This window comes from Arvicola amphibius, chromosome X (assembly GCF_903992535.2).
Source record: "Arvicola amphibius chromosome X, mArvAmp1.2, whole genome shotgun sequence".
NCBI classification, from domain to species: domain Eukaryota; kingdom Metazoa; phylum Chordata; class Mammalia; order Rodentia; family Cricetidae; genus Arvicola; species Arvicola amphibius.
Window position 1 is genome coordinate 65,795,668 of NC_052065.1, and position 26,394 is coordinate 65,822,061.

Sequence of the window (26,394 nt, forward strand, 5' to 3'; positions counted from 1 at the left end):
GCATGCATCATTTACCTTTAAGAGCACCAGGTGGGGTTTTTGTTGTCGTGAAAGTGTAGACATCAGACTGTGGTCCCTCACCAACTTTATTACATGCCTGGATTTTAAATCTGTATTGTGTATATTCACTCAATTTCTGCACTTTGTGAGTCAGATCAGGCCCATGGTAAATAACAGAAAATCTGAGAGGAAAAAAATAAAGATTAGGGAAGCAATGTTATAATCAACAGTTGACTCCAAGAAAGTCAAAACAAGCCAGAAAGGGAAAACAAACAAAAAGGCCAAAGGAAAACAAGTCACAAGATCATATACTCTCAGCACACCATACTTTCTCTCTTTTCCCCATAATGTTTGTTTTCTGGTACTTACATTGCACTAAGTAAAGGAAAAGTGGTTAGGAAGAAGGGAAAATACACAAATACACAGCTTATCCATGGAAAATAATTGAAAGTATTATGTCTCACTCAGCCACAGGCTGTTTTCATGTCTACTTCATTCACTGAAATGACAGATTTAGACATTTGTGTGTGTGTGTGTGTGTGTGTGTGTTTGTGAGAGAGAGAGAGAGAGAGAGAGAGAGAGAGAGAGAGAGAGAGAGAGAGAGAGAGAGAGAGAGAGAGAGAATGAGAGAAGGGGGAGGAAGGAGGGAGGGAGAAAGAACAGTTTAAACTGTTCTCTAATTACAGTAGACGTTAAATGGTAAAAGTGGTTACCTGCCAGATCGGTCTTCCATTAATAAGTTGTAGATTATAAAGTTGGCATGTGATTGTTTCTGTGTTACATTTACCCATTTGAGTCTGAGACTCTGGTGTCCTTGGGCCACACAATCAAGCTGTGGAGGCTTCTGTAGTATTGGTTTGGTTTTGCTTCTTATTGATGGGCTAAAAAGGGCTTAGTCCATAATGATTAATAGCTTGAATTCTGATTCTAGTGGTAAAAATAAATTAAATGTATGAATTTATATTTTGTAGAGGAATATACTTTTCTTCATACAATCAAATCCACTCTATCTCTATGTAGAATGAAAATTATACTGATTACAAGACAGGTTTCCAAGATATACTACTGTTGAAACTATTGATGAGAAAGCAGAAATGGTTTTTAGTAATATAAAATTTCGCCAATGAAGCAGAACTCTTTTCAAAAGAAATCTGAAGTGTATTAAATACACAAATGCAGGTCTACTCAAAAGTATCAACATTCTTTCCATTTACCCAAAATAATATATGAGTGACTTACCTATATGTAGTATTAGGCTGTAGATTTTTCAGAACATACTCTGTTACTCTATCAACAGTCAAGATTTTTCTATCTCCATATTTGATGTTATATCCAGTGATTGGAGAGCCATGGCAGTCTGGCTCCTTCCATTGGATAGCTATGCAAGATGAAGCCAGCTTGGTAGGAACTTTGTCTTCAACGTCTTGTAACATTGGAACTATGGCGGGTACAGTTCCGGGTGGAAGTTTACTTTTTCAGTTCCTCCAAACATTCCAACCCCAACTATATTGACAGCCTAAAAAACACATGAAACATTTGTTAGCAATTCATTTTAATGATTTTCTGTGCATGAGCCATTTTGTTGCATAACAAAACAGTGCATCATAAACTCATATTCTAACAATTTGGTTCTACAATGCAGAAATACATGCTGAGACTTGCAGTCTGTGTCTTTAAGAAGGTAAAGAGTGTACACAAAGGAAGATACGTTAAGAGTGTTATACGGACATTTTAGATAATTAACCCCCACAAGACTCATCAACTATGACACTAAGTTTTCTACATTCTTCTTGCTTGAGTTTTTATCTCTGTTACATTCCCATCCAGTCAATCAGTTTCACTGATCTTGGGCAAGCATATAATATATAATCCCAAACTGAACAATAATATATACATATATCCTGTACCTGCTTTCCTATGGGGACAATATTTTCATAAGCTACAGCTCAATACTACAACCGGGAACCCACCATTTCTAAAATACACTGATGTTACACGGAATTGTGTGCACTTATTTGTGTGTGTACTTAAGTTTTAGTCAGTGATGATGGTCCCTTCAATACAAAGAAGTTTTATCACAGGATTCCATGTGCTCCTCTTCCAGTCACAGTATGTTCCTACTCTGCCCAACTTCTAACTCGTGGAAACCACTAACTGCTAGCTATTCATCATTACTACAAATTTCTTGTTTTAAGAATATCATATAAATATTATATAACGAAACATATAACTTTGATGAAGGCTCAGCTTTTAGTTACTATAATAATCTGGAGAGCTTTCAGCTTATATACATATACACATACACATACACATACATATACATATACAAATACATATACATATATATAATTTGCTCATTTTTATTACTGAACAGTGTGTCACAATATAGATGTATCATAGTTTAATTAACCATACATCTATTGAAAGATATTGAGAAGATTTTAGTTTGACTCATACAAATAAATGTAAGATGCTACTGTGCTCTTTTCTGGAAAGGCCATGATTCTCATCAGTATCTTGTGAGTGATCAGTTTCCTTAGGACTCTTGACAACACTTGGTGTTACCATTGATCCTTAGCTTAGGCATTCTGAAAGATACAGAATGGAATTTCCTTGTGCAGTTCCCTAATATTAAATGACTCTGAACATCTGCATGTGCTCACTTGCCCTTGTACATTATCTTCAGTCACTAGTCTTCATTCATTTTGTTCTGTCTGTCTGTCTCTATGTCTCTCTATCTTTTATTGGTTTTTTGAGTCAGATTTCTCTGTGTATCTCTACTGTCCCGGAAGCCACCCTGAAGACAAGGCTGGCCTCAAACTCATAGAGATTCACCTGCCTCTGCCTCCCTGAGTGCTGAGATTAAAGGCATGGCTATAATTGCCTGGCCTTTATGCATTTTTCTAAATGAGCTGATTGAAATAACTCCTGAGTTTTGAGAGTCTTTATATACTTTGTGTGCTAGCCCTTTTCAAGATATGAGAATGGGAAATATTATCTCCCAGACAGTAGGTTCTCTTTCATGCTTTTTAGAACATAGAAAAGTAAAAATTTTAAACTTTGAATAGCTCAAGCTTACCACTATTCCTTTTGTGGGCTATACTTTTGGTATCTAGTGCTTGTCTGGACATAAATCACATAGATTTTTCTCCTACATTTTTACGTTCTTTTTAGTTTTATTCTCGTTTATAAATTTAGCACTTTATTTATTTTTAAGAGACAGATGCTTGCCATGTTGCCCAGGTTGGCACAAAACCTCTGAACTCGGATCCTAGGCATTTCTGCCTACTTGAATAGTTGATCCTACATGTATGTGCCTGGTGGTTTATGCTTTTACTTAGTGTTTTATTGTTTCATTCTAGAAAGAAAGATGTAAACTCACTGCTAATTTCTCTTTAAACTCTTTGAATAATTCTGCTGGAAATTCTAATTGTCTTTATTATATAGACACAAATTCTTTCATGACTACAGGGCTAAACACCACCTAGGCTGAGTTTCATTGCTTTGTGATTTTTGAGGACTAGTTTCACTTCTTGTGTTCATATATAAAAGTGTTCTGAGTTTGTAAAAATAATGCTGTTGTATTCCAGAAATCAGTGATTTGTGTCCATCCATTTTTAGTGCAGATGAACCCATGGCCTCTCACACTGATCAACTCAGCCCCTATACTGTTTTTATCCTTGTTAGTTTTATAAGAGGTTTTTTCAACTTTCTTGTTTTTTTGCTAGTGAACCAATGATAATGTTTTATTGAATTTTACTATTGTTTTTCATTTCTTGATTTCTGACTATATATTTCTTGTTCCTTCCCTTCTTCTTGCTTTTCATTTATTTTGCCATTCTGTTCATTACCTGATGTAGAAACAGATTACTGAATCTAGTTCTGTGGTAACATAAGCATGTAATGTTCTGAGTTTTTTTCCTCAGTACTGTTTTAGTTCATCCCACTCATTTTGGTATGGTGTGCTTTGATTTTTATCCACATCTGTGCATTTAATGTCTTTCTTTGAGATTTCAGCTTTTACCATGGAAAACTGAAACTGTATTATTTAATTTCTCTCTGATAAACAGTTATGATGTCATTTTGTATTGATTGATAATTTCATTCCACTATGGACAAGGAACGCTTGATATTAAACTTTTCAAATTAAATCCTATAGAGTGTCAGGCATGATGGCACATACCTACAACCCCAGTACTTGTTTAATAGAGGCATAAAGATCAATAGTTCAAGGCCAATCTAGGATATATAGAAAGATTGACCCTATTTGAAGAAAAAGACAGTGGGGCAATTTGTGGCACATGCCTTTAATCCAAGCAGATTAAAGGGAGGCAGAGACAGGCAGATCTGTTTGAGTTCGAAGACAGCCTGGTATACAGAGTGAGTTCCAGGACAGTCAGGGCTACATGGCAAAACCCCATCTGAGCTAATAACCTGCAAAAAATACCAAAATGAAAAAGACAATAGTATGACTGGCTGTAAAATAAGACCCAGTTATAGGCTGCTTTTAAAAAACTCACCTTTCTTCTAAGAATATATATAAAATGAATGTAAATGTATAAAATAAGATATTTTGTGCAAATATAATCTGAAGCAAAGCAGGAATAGCTATACCTATATCAGAAAAATGGTTTTCAGTCAAAAGGATATGAAGAAAGTGTCCTTATTTATTGACTAATAAAGGGCTGTTGTGAAATTTTGGAGCATCTTTATATATAAATTGATTTGTGATTAAACTAATTGGAGAGATCCCAATGCAGTAATAGTTGGGGACTCCAGCATTTTATTTTTTAGTAATAGACAGATGATCCTAAGAGAACATCAACAGAGGAAGAGCAGAATGAAATCGTGTCCTAAAGCAAATGTGCCTAACAAGCATCTGAAGATTTTCCCAAAATATTTATTTTGTGGTACAGTCTTACTCAGTGCCATGAATATGGTGAACAAGTATTCTTCCAGAGAATTACACATGCTATTCACCCAATTAAGCAATATTTAAAATATTTAAAAACTTACTTCTTAATTAATCTCTTTTCCCTTGTGGGAAAAGTGTGTCATTGTGTAACCCTGGCTAACCTGGACCTTGGGATCCTCCTGCTTCCTACTCCCAAGTGTTGGGATTCTGACTGTGAACCACCATGTTCAGCTTTGCCTGATTTCTTTTCCTTTCTTTCATTTTGGTAGGGCTGAGTAGTGCTGAGTATGTATCCCAGGCCCTTTGCACACACTAGGCAAGTGGGCGACCGTTAAGGCTCACATACAGCCCTATGGTATTGTGATGGATTAACTTTTACAGAGAGCACATGTCAGATTATTTTAAGTTTGTGCTTCCTCCTGCAAACTTTTAAGTTGCCTATTATTATTGTTCTAGTTTTTCAGAAAAAAATGGATCACTTCCAGCTGGTATATGGAAACATTTATACAAGAACTGACTTTTGAGGAATAAGAGAGGCAGAGAGGCACAGTTTCCAGGTGGAGTCAATTTGTTTGGAATAAAAATTCTATAGAGATTTTCTTTTTTTTTTTTTTGGTTTTTCGAGACAGGGTTTCTCTGTGGCTTTGGAGCCTGTCCTGGAACTAGCTCTTGTAGACCAGGCTGGTCTCGAACTCACAGAGATCCGCCTGCCTCTGCCTCCCGAGTGCTGAGAGATTTTCTTAACTGTAATAACTGTCACTCAGAGAGCAAAAGCATGGCCATCTTATTTTGAAGGTAATTTCATTATAAATTGAGGAGATTCTTTTTATATAATTAAAGTATAATTATGTTCTTGGGATTGCACTTAGCTGTCTCATTCATGGAATAAAGTATCTCTGCCTCTAATGGCAGTCTTTAATAGCCTGTATATCTAGGAGCTGGGACTATGGGAATCACTTTATCTATGTTTGCATGTCAACTGGTATCATTGTGCAGGTCTTTTTTAAGCACCCATATTAGTTTCTTCTTCATGCAATTGACAGTTCTCAGTTTCCCAAAGGCAAAGCTACTAATACTATCCCTACACATTCTAGTTTAAGACCATCCTATCTAAATGATCAGGCCATTCTGCCCTCTGCCCACCGAATATTCTGGTGTTTCAGAAGCCCTATAAAAAGCCTAGACAGTATAAGAGAAGTTTTCTCTATCATTCTCTTTCGACAAGTGCCCCTGGTTTTGACTCTAATTTTCCTTGTCTTATCTTCTTTATCTTTGGTCAGGCAGACCACGTAGTATGGTACAAAAGTTGTTCAAATAATTGCCCGACATCACCAACTGGTGCATACCTCTCTCAAAGACACTTTTGCAGTATATTTTAATACTCAAATACCCATTTTCCCCCTGTGGGGTATGGAGACTCAAACATATCCTCTTTTACCCCTTGTGATACACAGCTTCATTCCCAGAACTCCTTCTTTCCAAACACTGTTATCCTTGCAGCCCTTTCTGGAACCTTATTAAATTAACTAGTTTGGTATGCCTCATCTGCATCCTGAAGGACAAGGAGGACTGATGGCATCCTGTCTTATCCTCTTCCCAGTCTGTCTCTTTTCTTTCTACTCTCCCCGCCTCAGACAGGGGTCCTTACTTGCATACCTTAACCAGACTGTATTAGTACCCAGTAATCCTGTGAAGTCCCCTAAGTCCTCCCTGTTCTCTTCATGTTGGACACTGAACTCACAGAGATCCACCTACTTCTGCCTCCAGAATGCTGGGATTAAAAGTGTGCTAAGCCAAGCCCAGGCAATCAAGACATCTTTCTCCTTAGTCTGATGAACTCCTTAGACTAATCAAACCATCAGTTGTTTAAGCAGAGACCAAAGCCTGATCCCTCAGCTTCCAAGTAAGAGGTCAGCTTCCAAGGAAGAGGTCGCTGTCTTGAGTTTCCTTCCTCATGTCCTACTTTCCACCCTTATTTTTCCTTTGTCCTTCTCCAACTCCATCTCCACATGATATTTGTGTCTTACCTACAATTTCTCTGAAACCGTAAAATTCTAAAATCCAATGCCTTCAACTTCACCTTGGATATGTCCCCTTCAGACTCTCCTTCCACCCCTAGATGATGTGGAATTCCCCTCTATGTGCTGTGAATATGTTTTATTACCATTAGTTAATGAATAAAGCTGCTTCCACCCATGGCTTAGCAAAGCAACCCAGGTGGGAAATACAAACATATATTTTGTATATTAGCAAAGATATTAGCAAAGCAAAGTAGGCAGAGTCAACAAGATTCTTTGTACCTGCCAAAGGAGAAGGACTCAGAAACTTTTGGGATATCCACAGCCTCGTGGTAATATACAGATCAATAGAAATTAGTTAATTCAATATGTAAGAGCTAAGTAGAAATATTCCTGAGTCATTGGCCAAACAGTGTTGTAATTAATAAAGTTTCTGTGTGATTATTTGGGTCTTGGCAGCTGGGAAATGAAAGAGCAGTCTCCACGTACAGATAGTGTCCAACTGGGGGGGGGGGGAACAAGAATTTCCACATGAAGCCTAAGAAAACTTAAATGAAAAATTAAAAAGCTTCCAGATGCACAAAAATGCGAGTCATTTGGAGTTTCTTGGTAGCCACATATTTTCAAATAGACTCTGTTTGTATGATTCCCTTAAGAGAAGTCTTCCTGACTTAGCTTTAGCAGAAAATACTGAGTGGCTACTTTGAGAGCTGGCTTTCTGTTTTTTGTTGGCAGCAGGAATAGCTCTGGATCTTTTGGGAGGTTCTGCACTTAAATGGGCTTTGTGGGCAATGTGCTACTAGTTGCTTAATGATAACATAGACTCACTGCATCCCTGAAGCTGGGGTGGTGAACACGGCTTGCAGAGCTAGTGTTAAACATACCCCTGCAATGTTGGACTGGGAAGATCCAAAAGGTAAATCTGACTTAGGGCTAGCCACACTGCTTAGCATACAGATAGGCAACAAAGACAGATTCAGAAAAAAAAAGACCTCTGAATAGGGTATAAATGTACATGGGCTTATGAGAGAGAACAAAGAATACAGAATGTCATAGATTAAAGGTTTAAAAAGTAATAGAGTAAAAAAAAACCACATTGATGTGGGATTCCCTTTTGTATGCTGTGAATATGGTTGGTTAATTAAGAAAGAAAACTGGCTTGGCCTGATAAGGCAAAAAAATAGAGGTAGACAGGAAAAACCAAACTGTTGGGGAACCACTTGTTTGTCCTGGATGTCCAGATCCAAAATAATCACACAGAAACTGTATTAATTAAATCACTGTTTGGCCCATTAGCTTTAGTTTCTTATTGGCTAACTCTTATATTAATTTAATCCTTTTCTATTAATCTGTATATCGCCATGTGGCAGTGGCTTACTGGCAAAGTTTCAGCATGTCTGATTCTGGCAGCTCCATGGCATCTCTCTGACCCTGCCTTCTTCCTCCCAGCATTCCCTTCAGTTTTCCCCACCTACCTAAGTTCTGCCCAATCAACAGGCCAAAGCAGTTTCTATATTCATTAATGGTAATCATAGCACACAGAGGGGACTCCCACATCACTAAGCTGAATGTTGGGAGGAAGAAGGCAGAGTCAGGGAGAAGCCATGAAGCTGCTGCCTGAGATAGACATGCTGAAATTTTGATGATAGTCCATGACTTCATGTTGATGTATATATTAATGGAGATGGCTTAAATTAATATGTAAGAGTTAGCCAATAAGAAGTTAGAGCTAGAGGATCCTAGAGAAACTAAGTGATAAGGTGAGCCCAAAGAAAAGCATATATAGCCCCACCTGGAAATTGGAATCAGATAAAAATTTGGGAGCAGGGAGGCAGGGAGTGGGGGGAATAAGTGGGGTGAAGGAGAACTTGAGAGAATGGGATGGTTGAGATGGAGGAAAGACAGATAAGAGAGCAAGGAAAGGAAGATTGAGGGAGCCAGTATGGAGTTAGGAAGAAACCTGGCTCTAGAAAAATGCCCAAGAACCCACAAGGGTGACCCCAGCTGAGACCCTAAGCAATAGAGGAGAGGGTGTCTGACCTGACCTTACCCTGTAGTCAGACTGATGATTATCTTAAATATCAACATATAACCTTTGTCCAATAACAGATGGGGAACAGAGGCAATTACCCACATCGGAGCACTGGACTGAATGCCCAAGATCCAGTTGAAGAGTGGAGGGAGAGAGAGTATGAACAAGGAATTCAAGACCATGAAGGGGGTCATCCACTGAGACAGTTTGCTTGAGCTAATGGGAGCTCACCAACTCCAACTGGACTAGGAGTGAACAAGCATGGAAACAACAAAGCTCCTCTGAAGGCTGTTGACAGCTGGGCCAGACTGAGGGGCCACTGATAGTGATACTGGGATGTCTCTACTGCAGATACCGGCTTCATGGGATCCTATTCTCTTTGGATGTAAACCTTGCTCAACCTAGATGTAGTAGAGAGGGCCTTAGACTGTCCACAGGGTGGGGTGAATGGCACTCCCTTAGGGTTGGAGGGGTGGGGGAGGGTCTGTGGAGGGAGAGGGTGGAGACTGGGAGGATGGGAGGGAGTGGAAATTTTTATTGGTATTTTTTTAAGTAATAAAAAAGAAAAAAATGAAAATGATAATGGATGACACCTCATAGGGCTCATTTTCAGGATTTAATTTGTTTAATTGAAGCAAATCATCACATATATAAGGCAGTGCTATCATCCCACTAACATAACATTACTTTAAAAAAAGCTGCTTAAGGAAGAAAATAAAAAGATTGATAAAATTTTGTGACTCCTCCCTCCATGTACATTCATAAATCCTTAATAGAAAATAAAAACCCATCTTTCCCATCTTTAAACACTTAAAAAAAGCTAGAGTTAATGGGCCAAGCAGTAATTTAATTAATACAGTTTCTTTGTGATTACTTTGGGGCTGAGCAGCTGGGAACCAACAAGTGACCTTCAACACTGGATGAAAATGGATAGTACACAGAGGGTATGGATTATGTATATTATTGTGTTTTCTTTGAAATTCTTGACTGTGAATGAGCTAACTACAGAGAGACATTTCATTGTACAAACCAACATATATACTTTAAAGGTATTATGTCTTCAAAATTTGAGTCTAAGGATATGTTACTTTGGAAAAGAGTCTTTGCTTTTGTTTCCACAGAGGATGAGAACCTGTGGATTCCTTCCAGACTAATGTGGTTTGATGGAGCAAGTCTCAAGAAAGTTATCCATGAACCCTAAAAATATTTCAGCCAACAAACAGCAGGAAACTGAAGAAAACTATGCCCAAATTCCCAAAATTATTATATATAAATGTTTTTCATTTAAAGGGGGATATGATATAGAGATGAATACTTTGCATTGATATGAATCTTGGTCTATTGATACAAATTTAAGGTTGATTTTGCTACACTGTGTACATGTATTTCTGCTCTTGCTCTTGTTTAAGGTATTGTGTTTGTGCAGCTTTTTAAAAAATGTAATGCATACTTAAGAAATTCAGATTAATAGGCAGTCTTCTATAATAATTAAACTTTTGGTCATATTAGGTTTTCTAGATATATCAAGATATGTTTCAGTTAGATAGATAGTTTTCAACACTTCAAAGACCTACAGAATATGGTGTTTAAAATGTTTTAAGAACTTAGACTTTTCTCTACAGTGAGACATGTCTGCTTCTGGCAGCACCAAATACTTCAGAGAGGCATTGAAGAAATTCGTTATGGAATTTGCCTTCAATATGACAAGGCTAACCATTTGGGCAAGAAACTGCTCTTGCCTGAACAGTTTTATTAGGTATGCAGTATGAACTGGACATGCAGGACCCACAGACATGTGACTGCTGAACCTATCTTTGCACTGGGGAAGTAGAGGCTGTTGGATTTCTGAGTTTGAGACCAGCCTGGTCTCTAGTGAGAATTCCAGGACAACCAGAGCTACACAGAGAATCCTGTCCTTTCTCAAAAAAACCAAAAGCAAAAACCATCCCCTGCAAAAAAAAAAATAAAGAAAAATAAAAGAACAAAACTGATAATACAGGCCTGAATAAGTTTAAGACAAACTTACTATGTATCCGAGGCTTACCTCAAACCTGTGGCAATCCTCCTGTATCACCCTCCAAAATTATGGAAATACATGCCTGTACTAGATGCCTGGCTCAAGTCAGTGTTTTAATACCCATGTTAGATAACTGCTAAGTTCAGAGAGATCTGGAAACCACAGAACTATAATGGAAATATGGCAGATCATTTGGGACTGGAAAATACATGTGAGATCATTTGGGGCTTTAAATAATATGAGAAGGAACTCCAAATGCTGTAGTTCAAGATAAGCAATATTCTTAGAAATCCTTCCCTTCTTGACAAATTTACTCTGGTCTTTACATTGGAAATGACACTAGTAATATATACATATATGAAGTGCAGTTAAATAGCTATTGCCTTCTTTATAGTGAAGGAAATGCCAGCTTTACCTGGACTCTGCAAAAGTACGTGGTTGCTGGAATAAGGCCTTTGACTTCATACCGCAAACAAGGGCCAGTGTAAATCAAGTGCATGGAATCTTCATCTTGTCCCCACTGCAGTCTGTAAGCAGTGATTTCAGCACCATTGCATTTAGGAATCTGAAAGACGAAATGCATACAGAAATTCAATCCTTTTTCTAAGTGGTCACTATATTAGATACTGTGGAGAGGAATAACACATGAAAGGTTGTAATCCATCAAGTGAAACAGTGTAAAGATAGATAGAAACAAACACAGGCTGGACACTAGAACCACATTCAAAGGCACAAGTTAGAGTATAAAAAAGGACTTGCTGATTTCACAACTGAGATGAATGAAAACAAATATATTAATATTGTTTAACATTGCCATTGGTTAGTATGATGAATCACTGATCACATGCCTGGTGAATTGGCCTACATAAGTTAAAAATCAGCATTGTCATACATTATTAATAGACTGAGCCTTTTCTGCCAATGTTAAAAAATAAGTCATTGCTTGAGACTAGGGAAAAAAGAAAAATTCAAATAAACCTATTTGCCTAAATAATTGGGCTAATCCTTATTTTTAAGAACTTAAGTTTGGTAAGAAATTCACAGAGATTGTTAAATTATATTTTAAATCTTTAATATACCTTATGTACCAGCCTGTAGTTAAAAATAGTACAGAATATTTCTCAATGAAGTTCTTCAGAGAATAGCAAGTTCTGGCTTTGGATATTGCTCAGAAGTAGAATGCTTGCCTAGCATGTATGAAGCTCCAGCTTTAGTCTTCAACATCACAAAATTAAACTTCTTATAAAATGATTTACCTTAGCTACCTCTTGCATTAGCTTTTAAAACTCAATTAGTTGAAACTCGCCTATCCTCCTGCAACCTCAGTGGAACTCTGAAACACAACTTGCTACAATACTGAGGGGATGAAGAGATCAGTGAACATCTGTGTGGTGGGACACCCTACTCTCTAGGACCTCCACATTGGGACAAAACTTTGGGCTCCTCTCCCAAATTCCTAGTCTTCTCTAGCTAGCCAGCAGGAGAGTTTCTTGCAGGTAGACTGCCCCGATACCAACCCCCATCCACCAGACCCTGCAGTCTAGCCCCATCCTGCCTCTTACCCACCTATCCTCCTGCAATCTCAGTGGAAGTCTGAAACACAGCTTGCTACAATATTAAAGGGACTAAGAGCTTGCTACAATACTGAGGGGACCAAGAGCTTGCTACAACACTGAAGGAAACAAGAGAAAGGACCAAGAGAGTGAACCAGGAGAGAAGACCTAGAGAGCATGCTTAGAGAGACCTGAGATGCTCCCTGACACACAGACATTGACAGTACAGAGCAGACCAAGAACAATTCCCCCCAAACTCAGACAGCTACTGCAAGAATTGGACCAAGAGGCAAAGACACTGCCAGCCACATTTGAATGAAGAGATGGGAAGGCACCAATGTAAGAATTCATCTGACAACCTAAACAGCAACATGGAAAAAAAACATAGTAACACCAGAACCCACTGGTCACACAACAGGAAAATTTGATCATGCTAACCCAGAAGAAGCCAAAGAAAACTATTTTAAAAAGTACTTTATTGAAAATGATGAAGACCTTTAAAGAGGAAATTAACAACTCCAGTAATAAAATGGAGAAAAAGACAAAAAGAAATGGGAAGAAGTTAGCAAATCCTTCAAGGAAACTTAAGAAAATCCAGAAAAAAATAATTAAACAGGTGAAGCAAACAGTTCAAGATCTGGAGACTGAAATAGAGGTAATAAAGAAAACGCAAACCGAGTAAATTCTGATATGGAAAATCTGGGTAAACGAACAGGAACTACAGAGACAAGTATAACCAACAGAATATGAGAGATAGGAGAAAGAATCTCAGGTGTTGTGATACTATAGAGAAAATAGATTCATTGGTCAAAGAAAACATTAAATCCAACAAATTCTCAACACAAAATATTCAGGAAATCTGGGACACCATGAAAAGACCAAACCAAAGAATAATAGAAGAAGGAGAAGAACTCCAGCTCAAAGGCACAGAAAATCATAGGCAAAAACTTTCACAACCTACAGAAGGATATACCTATAAAGGTATAAGAAGCTTACAGAACACCAAATAAATTGGATCCCCAAAAAATCCCCTTGCCATATAATTATCAAAATGCAAAACATACAGAATAAAGAAAGAATATTAAGATCTGCAAAGGAAAAAGGTCAAGTAAAATATAAAGGTAGACCTATCAGAATTACACCTAACTTCTCAATGGAAACCATGAAAGCCAGAAGGTCTTGGGCAGATGTGCTACAGACACTAAGAGACCATGGATGTAAGCACAGACTACTATACCCAGCAAATCTTTCAATCATCATCGATGGAGAAACAAGATATTCCATTAGAAAACCAGATTTAAACAATACCTATCCACAAACCCAGTCCTACAGAAAGTATTAGAAGGAAAACCCCAACACAAGGAAGCTAACTCTACCCACAAAACACAAGAAACAGATAACCTCCCACAAGCAAAATTGAAAGAAGGGAAACACACAAACACTACTACAAACACCAAAAATAGCAGGAGTTAACAACACTGGTCATTAATATCTCTTAATATCAGTGAACTCAATTTACCTATAAAAGAACACAGGCTAAGTGCAGAACTGTCTGCTGTATACAAGAAACACACTTCAACCTCAATGACAGATGCTACATCAGAGTAAAGGGTTGGGAAGTGGTTTTCCAATCAAATGTACCTAAGAAGCATGCAGGTGTAGCTATTCTAATATCTAACAAAATAGATTTCAAACTAAAATCAATCAGAAGAGATGGAGAAGGACACTTTATACTCATAACAGGTACAATCCATCAAGATGAAGTCTCAATATTGAACATCTATGCCCCAAATACAAGATCATCCACATATGTAAAAGAAACATTCCTAAAACTTAAATTGTACCTAAAACTTAAACTGCACACACTAATAGTAGGAGATGTCAACACTCCATTCTCACCAATGGACAGGTCAACCAGACAGCAACTTAACAGAGAAATAAGAAAACTAATAGATGTCATGAATCAAATGGACTTAACAGACATCTATAGAACATTCTGCCCAAACACAAAAGAATATACATTCTTCTGAGCACCTCATGGAACCTTCTCTAAAATAATAAATTATATAAATTATACATTATACTTGGTATAAAAGCAAACCTCCACAGATACAAAAATAACGAGTAAACCCCTGTGTCTTAGCTGATCACCATAAATTAAAGTTAGAATTTAATAACAACACTATTCTCAGAAAGCCTACAAACTCACGGAAATTAAACTGTGAACTATTGAACCACACCTGGGTCAAGGAAGAAATAAAGAAATTAAAGACTTCTAGAATTCAACAAAAATGGAGGCACAATGTGCCCAAACCTATGGAACACTATGAAAGCAGTGCTAAGAGGAAAGTTCATAGCACTAAATGCCCACATAAAGACAATGGATAAAGCTCACATCAGTGACTTGACAGCATACCTGAAAGCAATAGAATGAAAAGAATCAGATTCAACCAGGAGGAGAAGAAGACAGGAAATAATGAAATTGAGGGCTGAAATCAACAAAATAGAAACAAAGAAAACAATACAAAGAATCAATGAAACAAAGAGCTGGTTTGTTGAGAAAATAACAAGATAGACAAACCCTTATACAAACTAATAGAATGACAGAGAGAAATCATTCAAATTAATAAAATCAGAAATGTAAAGGGGGGCATAACAACAGACACTGAGGAAATACAGAAAATCATTAGATCATAGTATAAAAACCTGTACTCCACAAAATTGGAAAATATAAAAGAAATGAACAATTTTCTAGATAGATGCCATATGCCAAAATTAAGTGAAGACCAGGTGAACAACTTCAATAAATGTATAAACTGCAAGGAAATAGAAGCTGTCATCAAAAACCTTCCAACAAAAAAAGCCCAGGGCTGGATGGTTTTAGTACAGAATTCTACCAGAACTTCTTCTTCTTCTTTTTTTTTTTTTGGTTTTTCGAGACAGGGTTTCTCTGCAACTTTTTTAGAGCCTGTCCTGGAACTAGCTCTTGTAGACCAGGCTGGCCTCGAACTCACAGAGATCCGCCTGCCTCTGCCTCCCGAGTGCTGGGATTAAAGGCGTGCGCCACCACCGCCTGGCTCTACCAGAACTTCTAAGATCTAATACCTATACTCCTCAAAGTGTTCCATATAATAGAAACAGAGGAACATTGCCAAACTCTTTTTATGAGGCTACAATTACTCTAATACCAAAACAACACAAAGACTCAACCAAGAAAGAGAATTAGAGACCAATATCACTCATGAACATGAATGAAGAAATATTCAATAAAATACTGGAAAACCAAATGCAAGAACACATAAAAAAATCATCCACCATGATCAAGTTGGCTTCATTCCAGAGATGCAGGGATGGTTCAACATACAAATATCTATCAATGAAATCCAACATATAAATAAACTTAAAGAAAAAAAACTGTATGATCAATTCATTAGATGCTGAAAAAGCATTTGACAAAATCTAACACCCCTTTATTATAAAGGTCTTGGAGAGATCATGATTACAAGGAACATATCTAAACATAATGAAAGCAATATACAGCAAGCTGACAGCCAACATCAAATTAAATGGAGAGAAACTCAGTGATTCCAATAAAATCAGGCACAAGATGAAACCACCCACTTTCTCCATATCTGTTTAATATAGTTCTTCAAGTTCTGGCTATAGAAATAAGACAACAAAAGATCAAGGTGATTCAAATTGCAGTGGAAGAAGTCAAACATTTGTTATTTTCAGATTATATGATAGTATATGTAAGTGATCCCAAAAACTCTACCAGAGATCTCCTACAGCTGACAAATATAGTGGGATACAAAATCAACTAAAAAAAAAACTATAGCCCTCCTATATACAAATGATAAAGAAGCTGAGAAAGAAATCAGAGTACCATCACCCTTCACAATAGCCACAAATAACATAAAATTTCTTGGGGTAACTCTAACCAAAGAAGTGAAAGATCTATTCAATAAAGACTTTAAGTCTTTGAAAAAAAATTGAAGAAGATACCAGAAAATGGACAGGTCTCCCATGCTCTTGGATAGGTAATATCAACATAATAAAAATGGCAATCCTACCAAAAGCTAACTATAGATTCAATGCAATCCCCATAAAAATCTCATCACAATTCTTCACAGACCTTGAAAGAGTAATAATCAACTTCAAAGGGATAAACAAAAAAATCCAGGATAGCTAATACAATTCTGTACAATAATGGAACTTCTGGAGGCATCAGCATCCCTGACATCAAGCTCAATTACAGAGTTAAAGTAATGAAAACAGCTTGGTACTGGCATAAAAATTGGGAGGTTGACCAATGAAATTGAAATGAAGACCCAGATATTAATTCACACACCTGCAAACACCGGTTTTTTTTGACAAAGATGTTAAAAATATACAATGGAAAATCAACAATTATCAACAAATGATACAGCAATTGATGGAAACAGAGGCAGAGACCAACATCGGAGCACTGGACTGAGCTCCAAAAGTCCAGTTGAAGAGTAAGAGGAATGAGAATATGAGCAAAGAGGTCAAGACCATGATGGGTTCACCCACTGAAAGAGTCTACCTGAACTAATCGAAACTCACCAACTCTAGCCGAACTGGGAAGGAACAAGTATAAGAACAAACTAGTCCCTCTGAATGTGGGTGACAGTTGCAAGCCTGGAGCAGACTGAGGGGGCCACTGGCAGTGGCACCAGAATTTATTCCTACTGCATGTACTGGCTTTTTGGGAACCTATTCTCTTTGGAGGGATACCTTGCTAAGCCTAGATATAGTAGAGAGGGTCTTGGACCTTCACCAAAGCAATCTGCCTTACCTGCACTGAGGAGTGAATGGGAGTTGAGTGGAAGTGTATGTGGCGGGAACAGGAGGAAGGGAGGGAGTGGAAACTTGGATTAGTGTGTATAATGACAAAAGATAGTTTGTTTTCTTTAAAAAAAAACTTAGTTACTCATTGACAGTCCATTTTGATCCCTTTTATAGTTGAGACCTGAAGAGCAGAATATCAGTTCTGTAGTCTTCACAATTTCATTGGTATCAAGTCCTAGGTATGTTCTAGAAACCATGGTCTGAGGGTTACAGGATCCTAATTCTAATCTATGATTCATGAGAGATTTCAAGTTTTCCCCAGAAACGTTCTAACCCATTCGCATGTCTGTATATCAGCAAAATTAATAAGAAGTTGAATCGTGAAATACCTCCCAACTGACAACAACACAGGTTGGACCCTTGCAGGTTAGCACAGGTGTACCCCAACGAGAAGGAGGGTGCCGGGCTGGTACAGTTTCACACTTCATTGAAGGAGATCCAAGCTACAAATTAAACAAACATACAAATAAACAAACCCATGCATGACTTTGCAGGTGTGGTTACTCCTTACCTGGACTGCAAGTACAGTGCAAGCATGTATTCACTCAATGTGAACTGAAGTACAAGCGGGTCACCTGGGCAGCGCAACTTCTCTTCTCCTATTTCATGTTTTTAAGCCAGAAACTGTGGGTTCTTCAGGAAGTCGTTTACTTACTGTACATTTCTTTACAGAGCCTGGATACTCCTTTCTGTCATTCCGGGGACCTTTTGCTCTTTTGCCACGCACAACTGTTTCCAAGTTTCCATTAATGGAATGATTGTCTATAAAATATGTAAAATGCACTCAGTTCTCCCCTCCCCAAATTATTTTGGTACTAGTGTTTGAACCCATTCTTGTTTATACTAAACACATACACTATCCTTTAGCTCCATTCCAAGTCTCTAGTATTTAGATATGGTTCTTTTTTTTTCTTCCGTGGCCTTTATTGGATTATTGGAAACAGCATCTTCCAAACATATACCTTGGATCGCCACAAGGTGGCAGCCTTAGAACTCTAAAGAAAGATACCCACAAATTAGCCATTTGGAGGAAATTCAGGTTATCACCCTACCATCATCCTCAGGAATGCCAGACTCAGAGCCACCAAGGACACTACACATGGGATTGTGTGCACATGAGTTCCTCTTCCATACCCTCATCTCCAACTCAGCTGTTGACCCTGAGATCTGCCTTATATCCTCATGAATCCCAAATGTTAGAACCAATACACTCTTGTTTTCTTTTTTTATGATAATACGATATGTCAGTTTTTATTTTTACATTAGCCCATACACAGGGTGTAAAAATCTAAGAATGTTGAGGTATATTCCCAAGTTCGTCTAGCCCATAGCATTTCCCCTAGGAAGAGCTGGCTCAAACTAAGGTCTGACTGAATTAAGTGTTATAATCTTTGTTCTACATTAAGTGGTGATAAATTCTACACAAAAATCAAATGAGATAAAGTGTCCAAGTTGTTACACAAATACAGTAAAGGCAGAAAATACTTAGCACCTATACTGTACTAGATATGGTTCTTTAAAACAATACAATATACTGTGGAGTGAGTTAAGAATTCTCTCTTAAAAAGACTGCTACTTGATGAAAAGGGAAAGCAAGGAAACAAGTGGTGGGTCACTAAAGCAGTGAACTTGTCTTTTTTACACTCAATAAATTTTATAAATCAAGGTTTTAGCTTTAAAATGCTTTAATTTTCTTTAAAATGTAATAAAGTTTCTGTTGTCTGTGTTTGATTTGTAATGCTTTGTTAAATAATGCTGATTTACAGCCATTTTTTGAAAAGTCTCAAGTTTATTTTGTTCTTGTAATGTTGATTGTAGTAGAAACAGTATCATTGGTGAAATGTTAGTGTAATATTTATCATTTCAATGACTTCAATAATTTTTGTAACAAGTAAATGTGTCCATTGTGGGTTGGTTTTAGAAAAATGCCAATATTTCCACTGTTTAATATATGTCGACTGGCACTTTAATAAGCTTGGGTGCAAGAGAGACCCATTGCTTCTTTAAAGCATTGCAACATAAATGATTAATTTCCTACTGTCAACAAAAATACTGCTGACTTAATATACATGATGGAAAATGACAAATTCTCACATGCACATTTAAATTGCTTTATTTTTGCGAAGTATTGTAGGCACTCAGGAATAGAGATTTAATTGCCAAATAATGAGTTTCCTGGAGAAATGCTTTGTTCAGTATTGATAAGCCTAATAAAGTACATTATTTTAAACAGTTTTAAAAAAGATTTCACTCTTAAAATGCTTAGAGACATCAAGCTTATTGTATCTATTAACCTAATAATTTGACTTATGCATTAAAAAGCTAGGTTTCCATTGCCAAGCTTTGGTTTGCTAAGAATCATTCAATTCAGACTAAAAGGAAACTCTACTGGATGATATTAACACATGCACACAAAATAGAAGTCAAAGGACAAGAAACTTAGGCACAGTTGTCAATCACATAAGGAAGCCTCACTTACCAAGGAGAAGGTTTGTGTCCTTGCACTTGGTTTTACTGTTTAACAGCAGTGAGCGACAAAACACAGGAGGTGTAGTGGGTGTCTGAATTGTCAGTACATCAGAAGGCTAAGAGATAGAAAATATTTTACTAGTTTGCTAAATTGGAGATCAGCTTTAGAAAACATTCAATAATATAACAATTTATTTCAACCCTCAATTTGAGAACTCTCCCTTTTCTGATTTCTTACCTGGCTTTGGCCTACAGGTGAAGTGCAAAAGACTCTCAGTTTATATGTGGTGCCTGGCAGGAGGCCATCGTACAGAAATTCCTGGCGAGTGCCATTGTAGATTATCTTCCAGAGATTTGCTGCAGGAAGCAGAGCAAATTGGCTCAATTTGTTCATTGGTCACTTCTAAATTTTATAAGTCCCCACGACAATTAATGTATGCATGATATATGCTAAGAAACAACCATTTTGGGATATAACTTGATCCAATAATCTTTTGGGGGGTAAGGTTTCAAGACAGGGTTTCTCCATGTAGCATTGGCTATCTTTGAAATCACTCTGTAGATCAGCTCTGCCTGCTTCTCCTTCCCAAGTTGTGGGATTAAACATGTGTGCCACTATAACCTAGAGAAATGCAATATTCTCTTTATAATAAATTATTTTGTGCCTAGTAGAATTAAACAAAGGTTTAAAGGATCAGTAAATAATGATTTCTTCATCAAAACTCAAGGACTCCAATTACAGTCTATGGATTGGTTTTATAGGTGTGTATTTACATTGATTTTCTGGTTCTGTTAATTGCACTATGGTTATATAAGACACTACTGTTAGGTGAAGCTAAGTCAACATTTTGCTAGGGAATCCTGTACTATTTTTTCATTACTTCTAGATGAATGTAAGAATATTTCAAAATAAAATATTTAAAATTTGTGTTTTCTTACCACTGTCTGAATTTTTACTGACTTCTAAACTGTAACGTGAAATGTATATTCCACCATTGTCACTGAAGGAGTCTAAAAAGAGAAACAAATTTTGATTCTAGAAAAAGTTTGCAAATCTTTCACTAAAATTTTTTCATAAATTATAATTTCTCACAGAAAAAATAAAACCTGACACATTATTGTATTTATATCTATATACTAGTAACAATCTAAAAACCTAATACAAGTTATATATACTTAATATCACTCATCAAGTATTTAGATAGTATTTCAAAGTTCTAGGTAAGAAACTAAAATGATAAGAATATGTGTAATAATTTTCATTTGTCTAGGTTAGAGGCAAAACATCTGTTTGGATATAACTTCTATTTAAGGTGACATCTCTTACACACACTTTTTACTATGGTACCTATGTTGTCTAAAATTTTACTTGGAAGATGGTTATTTAAGGATCCATATGAAGCTCAAAAGTTGGTTCATATGTGAATAATTAAGTTAGCTAAAGAAAATTCAATATTAAATTAGCAAAAAATAATAGGGGTTATACAAACTCATTCATATTACAGAGTATTTCACATGCAAATGAGACTATTTTATTAAGCTTAGAACAATTGCAGAAAGATTTCTTTTCAATAGTAATTATGGAGAGAACAAAGTTCATACATAGAAGAATTATTTACCCCAGGCAATTTTTACTTGGTGTGCATGGATTGCTCCCACTACATATGGTTTCTTTGGATATCCAGGCTTGGCTGGACAAGTAGAATATTTTATTTCTTCACTGGGGTTACTTCTACCTTCCCGATTGCAGGCAAAAATCTGTTTGTGTACAAGAGAATATTTTGTTGGACATTAAAAATAAATGTCTGGTTTGATAATGTGTAATGTGCAGCTGAGTGAGAAGTTCAAGAATTAAATGTAAAGTTTCATTTCAAAGAAAAAAAACAGCATTTATTCCAGCGAAGAGTTTAGTCTTATATGAAAACACAACACCAATTATATTATGACACATACCCGAAATTTGTATGTAGTATTTCTTTGAAGATGTTTTACAATGCAGGAGAGATCTTCTCCATTGTATTTAGGTTTAAAACCCAATCTCTGAAAATGAAGAACAGGGAATTTAGGAACAAAGCTTAGGTCTGAGCTCTAGCTTCAACTTACTGTCTACCTTAATGGTCTTGAGAAAGTACCTTAGACTTTCTGAACCCCAAAGGGTCTGCACCAGTTCCTCTGCATATATATTATGGCTGTTAGCTTGATGCTTTCTTGGGACTCCTAACAATGGGAATTGGTGTATCTTTGACTCTCTTGCCTGTTCTTGGGAGATTTTCCCTCCAACAGAGTTGCCTTGCCCAGCTCTGATATGAGGGCTTTGCCTTGTCTTATTGTATCTTGTTTGGCTGTGTTTGCTTGTTGTCTCTTGGAGGCCTGTTCCTTTTTAAAGGGAACTAGAGGAGTGATGTAGGAGGGTATTCTATCTATCTGTTGCTTTCATTGGTTAATTAATAAAGAAAACTACTTGGCCTGATAGGTCAGAACATAGGTAGGTGGAGTAGACCGAATAGTATTCTGAGAGAAAGAAAGCAGAGTCAGACAGACGCGATACTTCTTCTACCCAAGACAGACGGACGGTGGTTAGACTCATGCCAGTAAGCCACAGTCAAGTGGTGATACACATTAATAGAAATGGGTTAATCATGATGTGAGAGTCAGTAAGTAAGAGGCTAGAACTAATGGGCCAGGCAGTGTTTAAATGAATACAGTTTCTGTGTTATTATTTCTGGGGCTAAGCTAGCCGTGCAGTAGCCAGGTGGGCTGAAAGCAGGCCTGCTCGCCTCATCACTACAGAAGAGTAGCAGATCTGGGAGGTATGTGTGTTTGTGTTGGGAATGGTGTTGTGGTAGGTATGTATTGTATGAGAGAAGTTAGTTTCAATAGACAATGGAGAATATTTTTGGTTTTATATATTCCATTTTTAACAACATAAAGGGATAGCACATGTAAGAGAATGTAGCCTATTAGTTACAACCCAGGACATGTCTCAATGTTATCTCCTCCATTTAACATTTTGTAACATGTATATAGTAATTTGTGGCTGCTGTTTAAATTGATTGGCTCTTTGAAACAGATTTGAAAGTTTCAAATGGAATGAAATAGTTGCCCACCCACACGAGGAAACTGAGATGAAGGTGCACAGTTTGGCAAAATTATGTAAAGGTGCTAAAAAATATCTGTGACCTCAGAGAGTCAACCAGAACAGGGCTGGAGCTAAAAATGCTAACAGACGTCTGTGAATAGAACGAGCAGAGTGCAGAGATGCTGCTGATGCTTTCAGCTAGTTGAGGATGAGCGACCTATGCAAACTTGCCCAACAGTTGCTCTGCATTGAGCCCATTCAGAACACAGGGACTCAAGGTTGTTCCCCCCTCCAAGTGAGAAGTGAGTATAAAAAGGTATTGAGAGATGAGGCTAAAAGATCATAGCCCCCAAACAGGAAACTTACAGATCTTGGTTCCTCCATCTCGAGTACGTAAGTAAGAGTGTCATTTGGGTTTGGGTTTGTTGGGGCACACCATTCCAGCCACAAACTATAGACTCCTGCTTCTTTCAACTTAGGTGGCAGCGGTGCCGGAGGTGTATTTCCTGATGTGTAGAAGACGGCTATTTCACTGAAATTACTAAAAGGATATGTTAAAGTGGAAACACCAGTTTCAGGATCTCATGGCACTGTAGACATTTCAATAGTGAAAATAATTCAGTGTACCTGAAACCGAAGTGATTTTTGGCAGCTAATCTGAATACATACTTCATATAAGCAGTCAGATTAAAGATCTCGTGCTGTTTCATGGGACCACTATAGCAGCTTTTGAATTCTTCACCTTTACCCTTGACAATGCACACAATATATTAGAATATTTTAAAATACTGCACTTAACAGCACATACTTGTCATAACCTTAATCATTCACAATCAGGTGAATGAATTTTAAAGATATCTGTGCATGAGGTTTAATCCCCATGGGGTCCCTACACTGAGAGGGGAAAATGAACAGAAGCTCTCATCCTTTACCCGGAAGTTATCTTCAGTCGATAACCACTCACAAAGGAAAAAATCATTTTCTCCCTTGTAGCCTCACTGGGTATCTAAACCACACTTCAGGGCAGGATCCATTCCCAGCAGTAGTTGACCAATACGAAATGAACTCAATAGTATTTTTGAAGATTTTTTTAAGTGACTCATAATGTTTTGTCTGGGCATTTAAAATATATGTATAGGTCTTTGGCTTAGATATTATGTTTTTTGATCCTTATGAGATATCTAGGTTTGCAAATGTGGTTCTCTATGTCTTTATGTGTTTATGTGCTTTTTCTTTGGCTCTTTTTCTTATATTCATTTGTTTGTTTTGTCCTATTCAGGTTTCCTTGCTTTTATTTATCTTATTATTATTTTCTTCTTTCTTATTTTAGATGCTTGTTTTCTAAGAACAAGATAGTCTGAGAATTTGCATTGGGGAAGGATAGAGGATCTGAGGTTGAGGGAGGGAAAACAGTAATCTGCATATATTATATGAAAAAGTATTTTAATAAAAATAAAATCAAAATAAATGTGCATACCTCATCCCATTGCAAAAGAAAGCTGCTTATTTTGGATCCATTATTTTTGGAAGCCTGAATAGATCAGAATAATAAAATTATGATAGGTTATTTTTACATAATTCATATGTATATATGTGTTGTATATTATATACATATGTGTATGCATGTAAAATGGTACAAATTACTGCAATTTTTTGGATATTTGCTTTTATGACAATTCAGATTTTAGGTTAGAATACATGTTTTACAGTCTATAATACACACATTGATTCTATACTTTGTCTTTACACTGAATTAAAGGAAAGAAATTAAAATTGATAGATAAGAAAATAGAGAGATATATTTATTGGTAATTGTGATGACTATTCACCAAAATTTCAGTGCTGAAAAGGGCAGTTGACTTCTTATTAATTATCTAAGTTCTATTGACATTTGTCAGTTTGCTTGGCAGGAACTCTCAGAGTAAAGAGACAGAGCATTGTGAAGAGAAGAATTAGTGAAGAAAATTAGATGAAGCTTGCAAAATCAGTCTATAAAATTCAAGATACCAAAGAGTGTTTTAAAGTCACACTGAGATGTTTTTGTCTGTAAAATCCTTACTTTCCACTGCAGATTCAGGCTGGCTTTGGTTCTACTAATTAGTTTGGGTGCATGTGGAGGGTCCGGTTCACAGCCACGTGTTGTGAAACTAACCACTTCAGACACATTTCTGTGCTCTGTGCCTCTTATAGCTGCAACTCTGAAAGGGTAACAGCAATTGTCATAATATTTCAAGTACTGAGTTGCAAGATTGAATTTCTAGACACATTTTGTTAGCATATATTATTTATACATAGTAACAGCTTACATTTTCTCATTTTCATAGATTATACCCCCTCATTTCCCATTATTCTCTTTTGCTCCCTTCTAACTCCCAATAGTCCCACACTCTTTACCTTCATGGCCTTTCTTTTCTAAGTAACCTAATGAATTAAACTAGGGTTGCTTACATTAGTATGGAAGTGGGATTGTTTGAACCTGGAAGGAAAGGGCATTTTGGTGGTTAAAAACATCAGGCTGACATCAGAAATTTTAAGTACTAAACTCTCATAGGTTAAGGAGTCTTGACTGGCTTACAAGCTGGTTGCAGGTTGTATAGGACAGCCTTCTTCTTTTTTTGAATTATGAGAATTTTATTTCCTTAAGAAAGAATGGTGTGATCCCATTTTAAGAAAGTTAAAATAAGTAAAAGAGATATCCATTCTAACTCTGACATTTAGAGCAAAATTAACAGAGGAAAAGATTAAGCAAGTGATAATAATATAAATGCTAAATAATCCAAGAGGATGTCATGATGTAGTCTAAAGTTTTCCAAGAGCAGGAGGTCACAACTATCCTTAAAACAAAAAGGACCATAGAAAACATTCATGCCTCCTGGGAAGCAAAATGAGGTATCTCACTAGGAGCTAAAACCCATCACTTGGCAGAAAAAATGGGCATGCAAGACAATGATGATTCACACCATTCAAGATTCTGAGCAAATCAACTTTGAGTAGCTTGTAAAGAAGAGGAACATCTTTCTCATGGCTCTGGAGACTGCATGCACAAGGTAATATGTTGTCAGATGTACTATCAGGTGAAGATTAGTTTCTGTTTCATAGACAGTATGTTTTCACTCTCAGAATAGGTAGAAAAGGTCAGAGAACTCTCCGAGGCATCATTAATGAGACCATGATTTAAATTCATGGGAGTTCTGCCTTCTTATCTATCCCAGACCCATCTCTTCTAGCATAACAAAGTAATTAGATGTCAATATATATGTTCTTACAGGTAACACAGTTCAGATCATTGAAAGACATATTCTTCCAGGAGTAATGTATGATTTTTCCTGGAGAAACATGGACAAATATCAATATCAACAAGTATCTGCTCCTTATAAAGCACTGAATACAGACAAAAGATTATTGAATCCATGTTCATATTAATGAACTAAGTTGTTTA

General features: G+C 36.8%; 1 protein-coding gene across 1 annotated transcript in view; it reads right to left on the bottom strand.

The window, feature by feature from the left end:
• Window positions 1-26,394, bottom strand: part of LOC119804318 (fibronectin type III domain containing protein 3C1-like) — a 67,863-nt gene that overhangs the window by 6,412 nt on the left and 35,057 nt on the right. Inside the window, 17 exon segments of the mRNA XM_042054332.1 lie at window positions 16-182; window positions 714-886; window positions 888-927; window positions 1,240-1,463; window positions 1,466-1,516; window positions 11,398-11,547; window positions 17,737-17,850; window positions 18,063-18,169; window positions 19,887-19,992; window positions 20,115-20,233; window positions 20,816-20,887; window positions 21,496-21,634; window positions 21,830-21,916; window positions 23,322-23,496; window positions 23,583-23,704; window positions 24,433-24,486; window positions 25,015-25,153. Of these exon segments, the coding sequence (XP_041910266.1) occupies window positions 16-182; window positions 714-886; window positions 888-927; window positions 1,240-1,463; window positions 1,466-1,516; window positions 11,398-11,547; window positions 17,737-17,850; window positions 18,063-18,169; window positions 19,887-19,992; window positions 20,115-20,233; window positions 20,816-20,887; window positions 21,496-21,634; window positions 21,830-21,916; window positions 23,322-23,496; window positions 23,583-23,704; window positions 24,433-24,486; window positions 25,015-25,153 (2,039 nt within the window).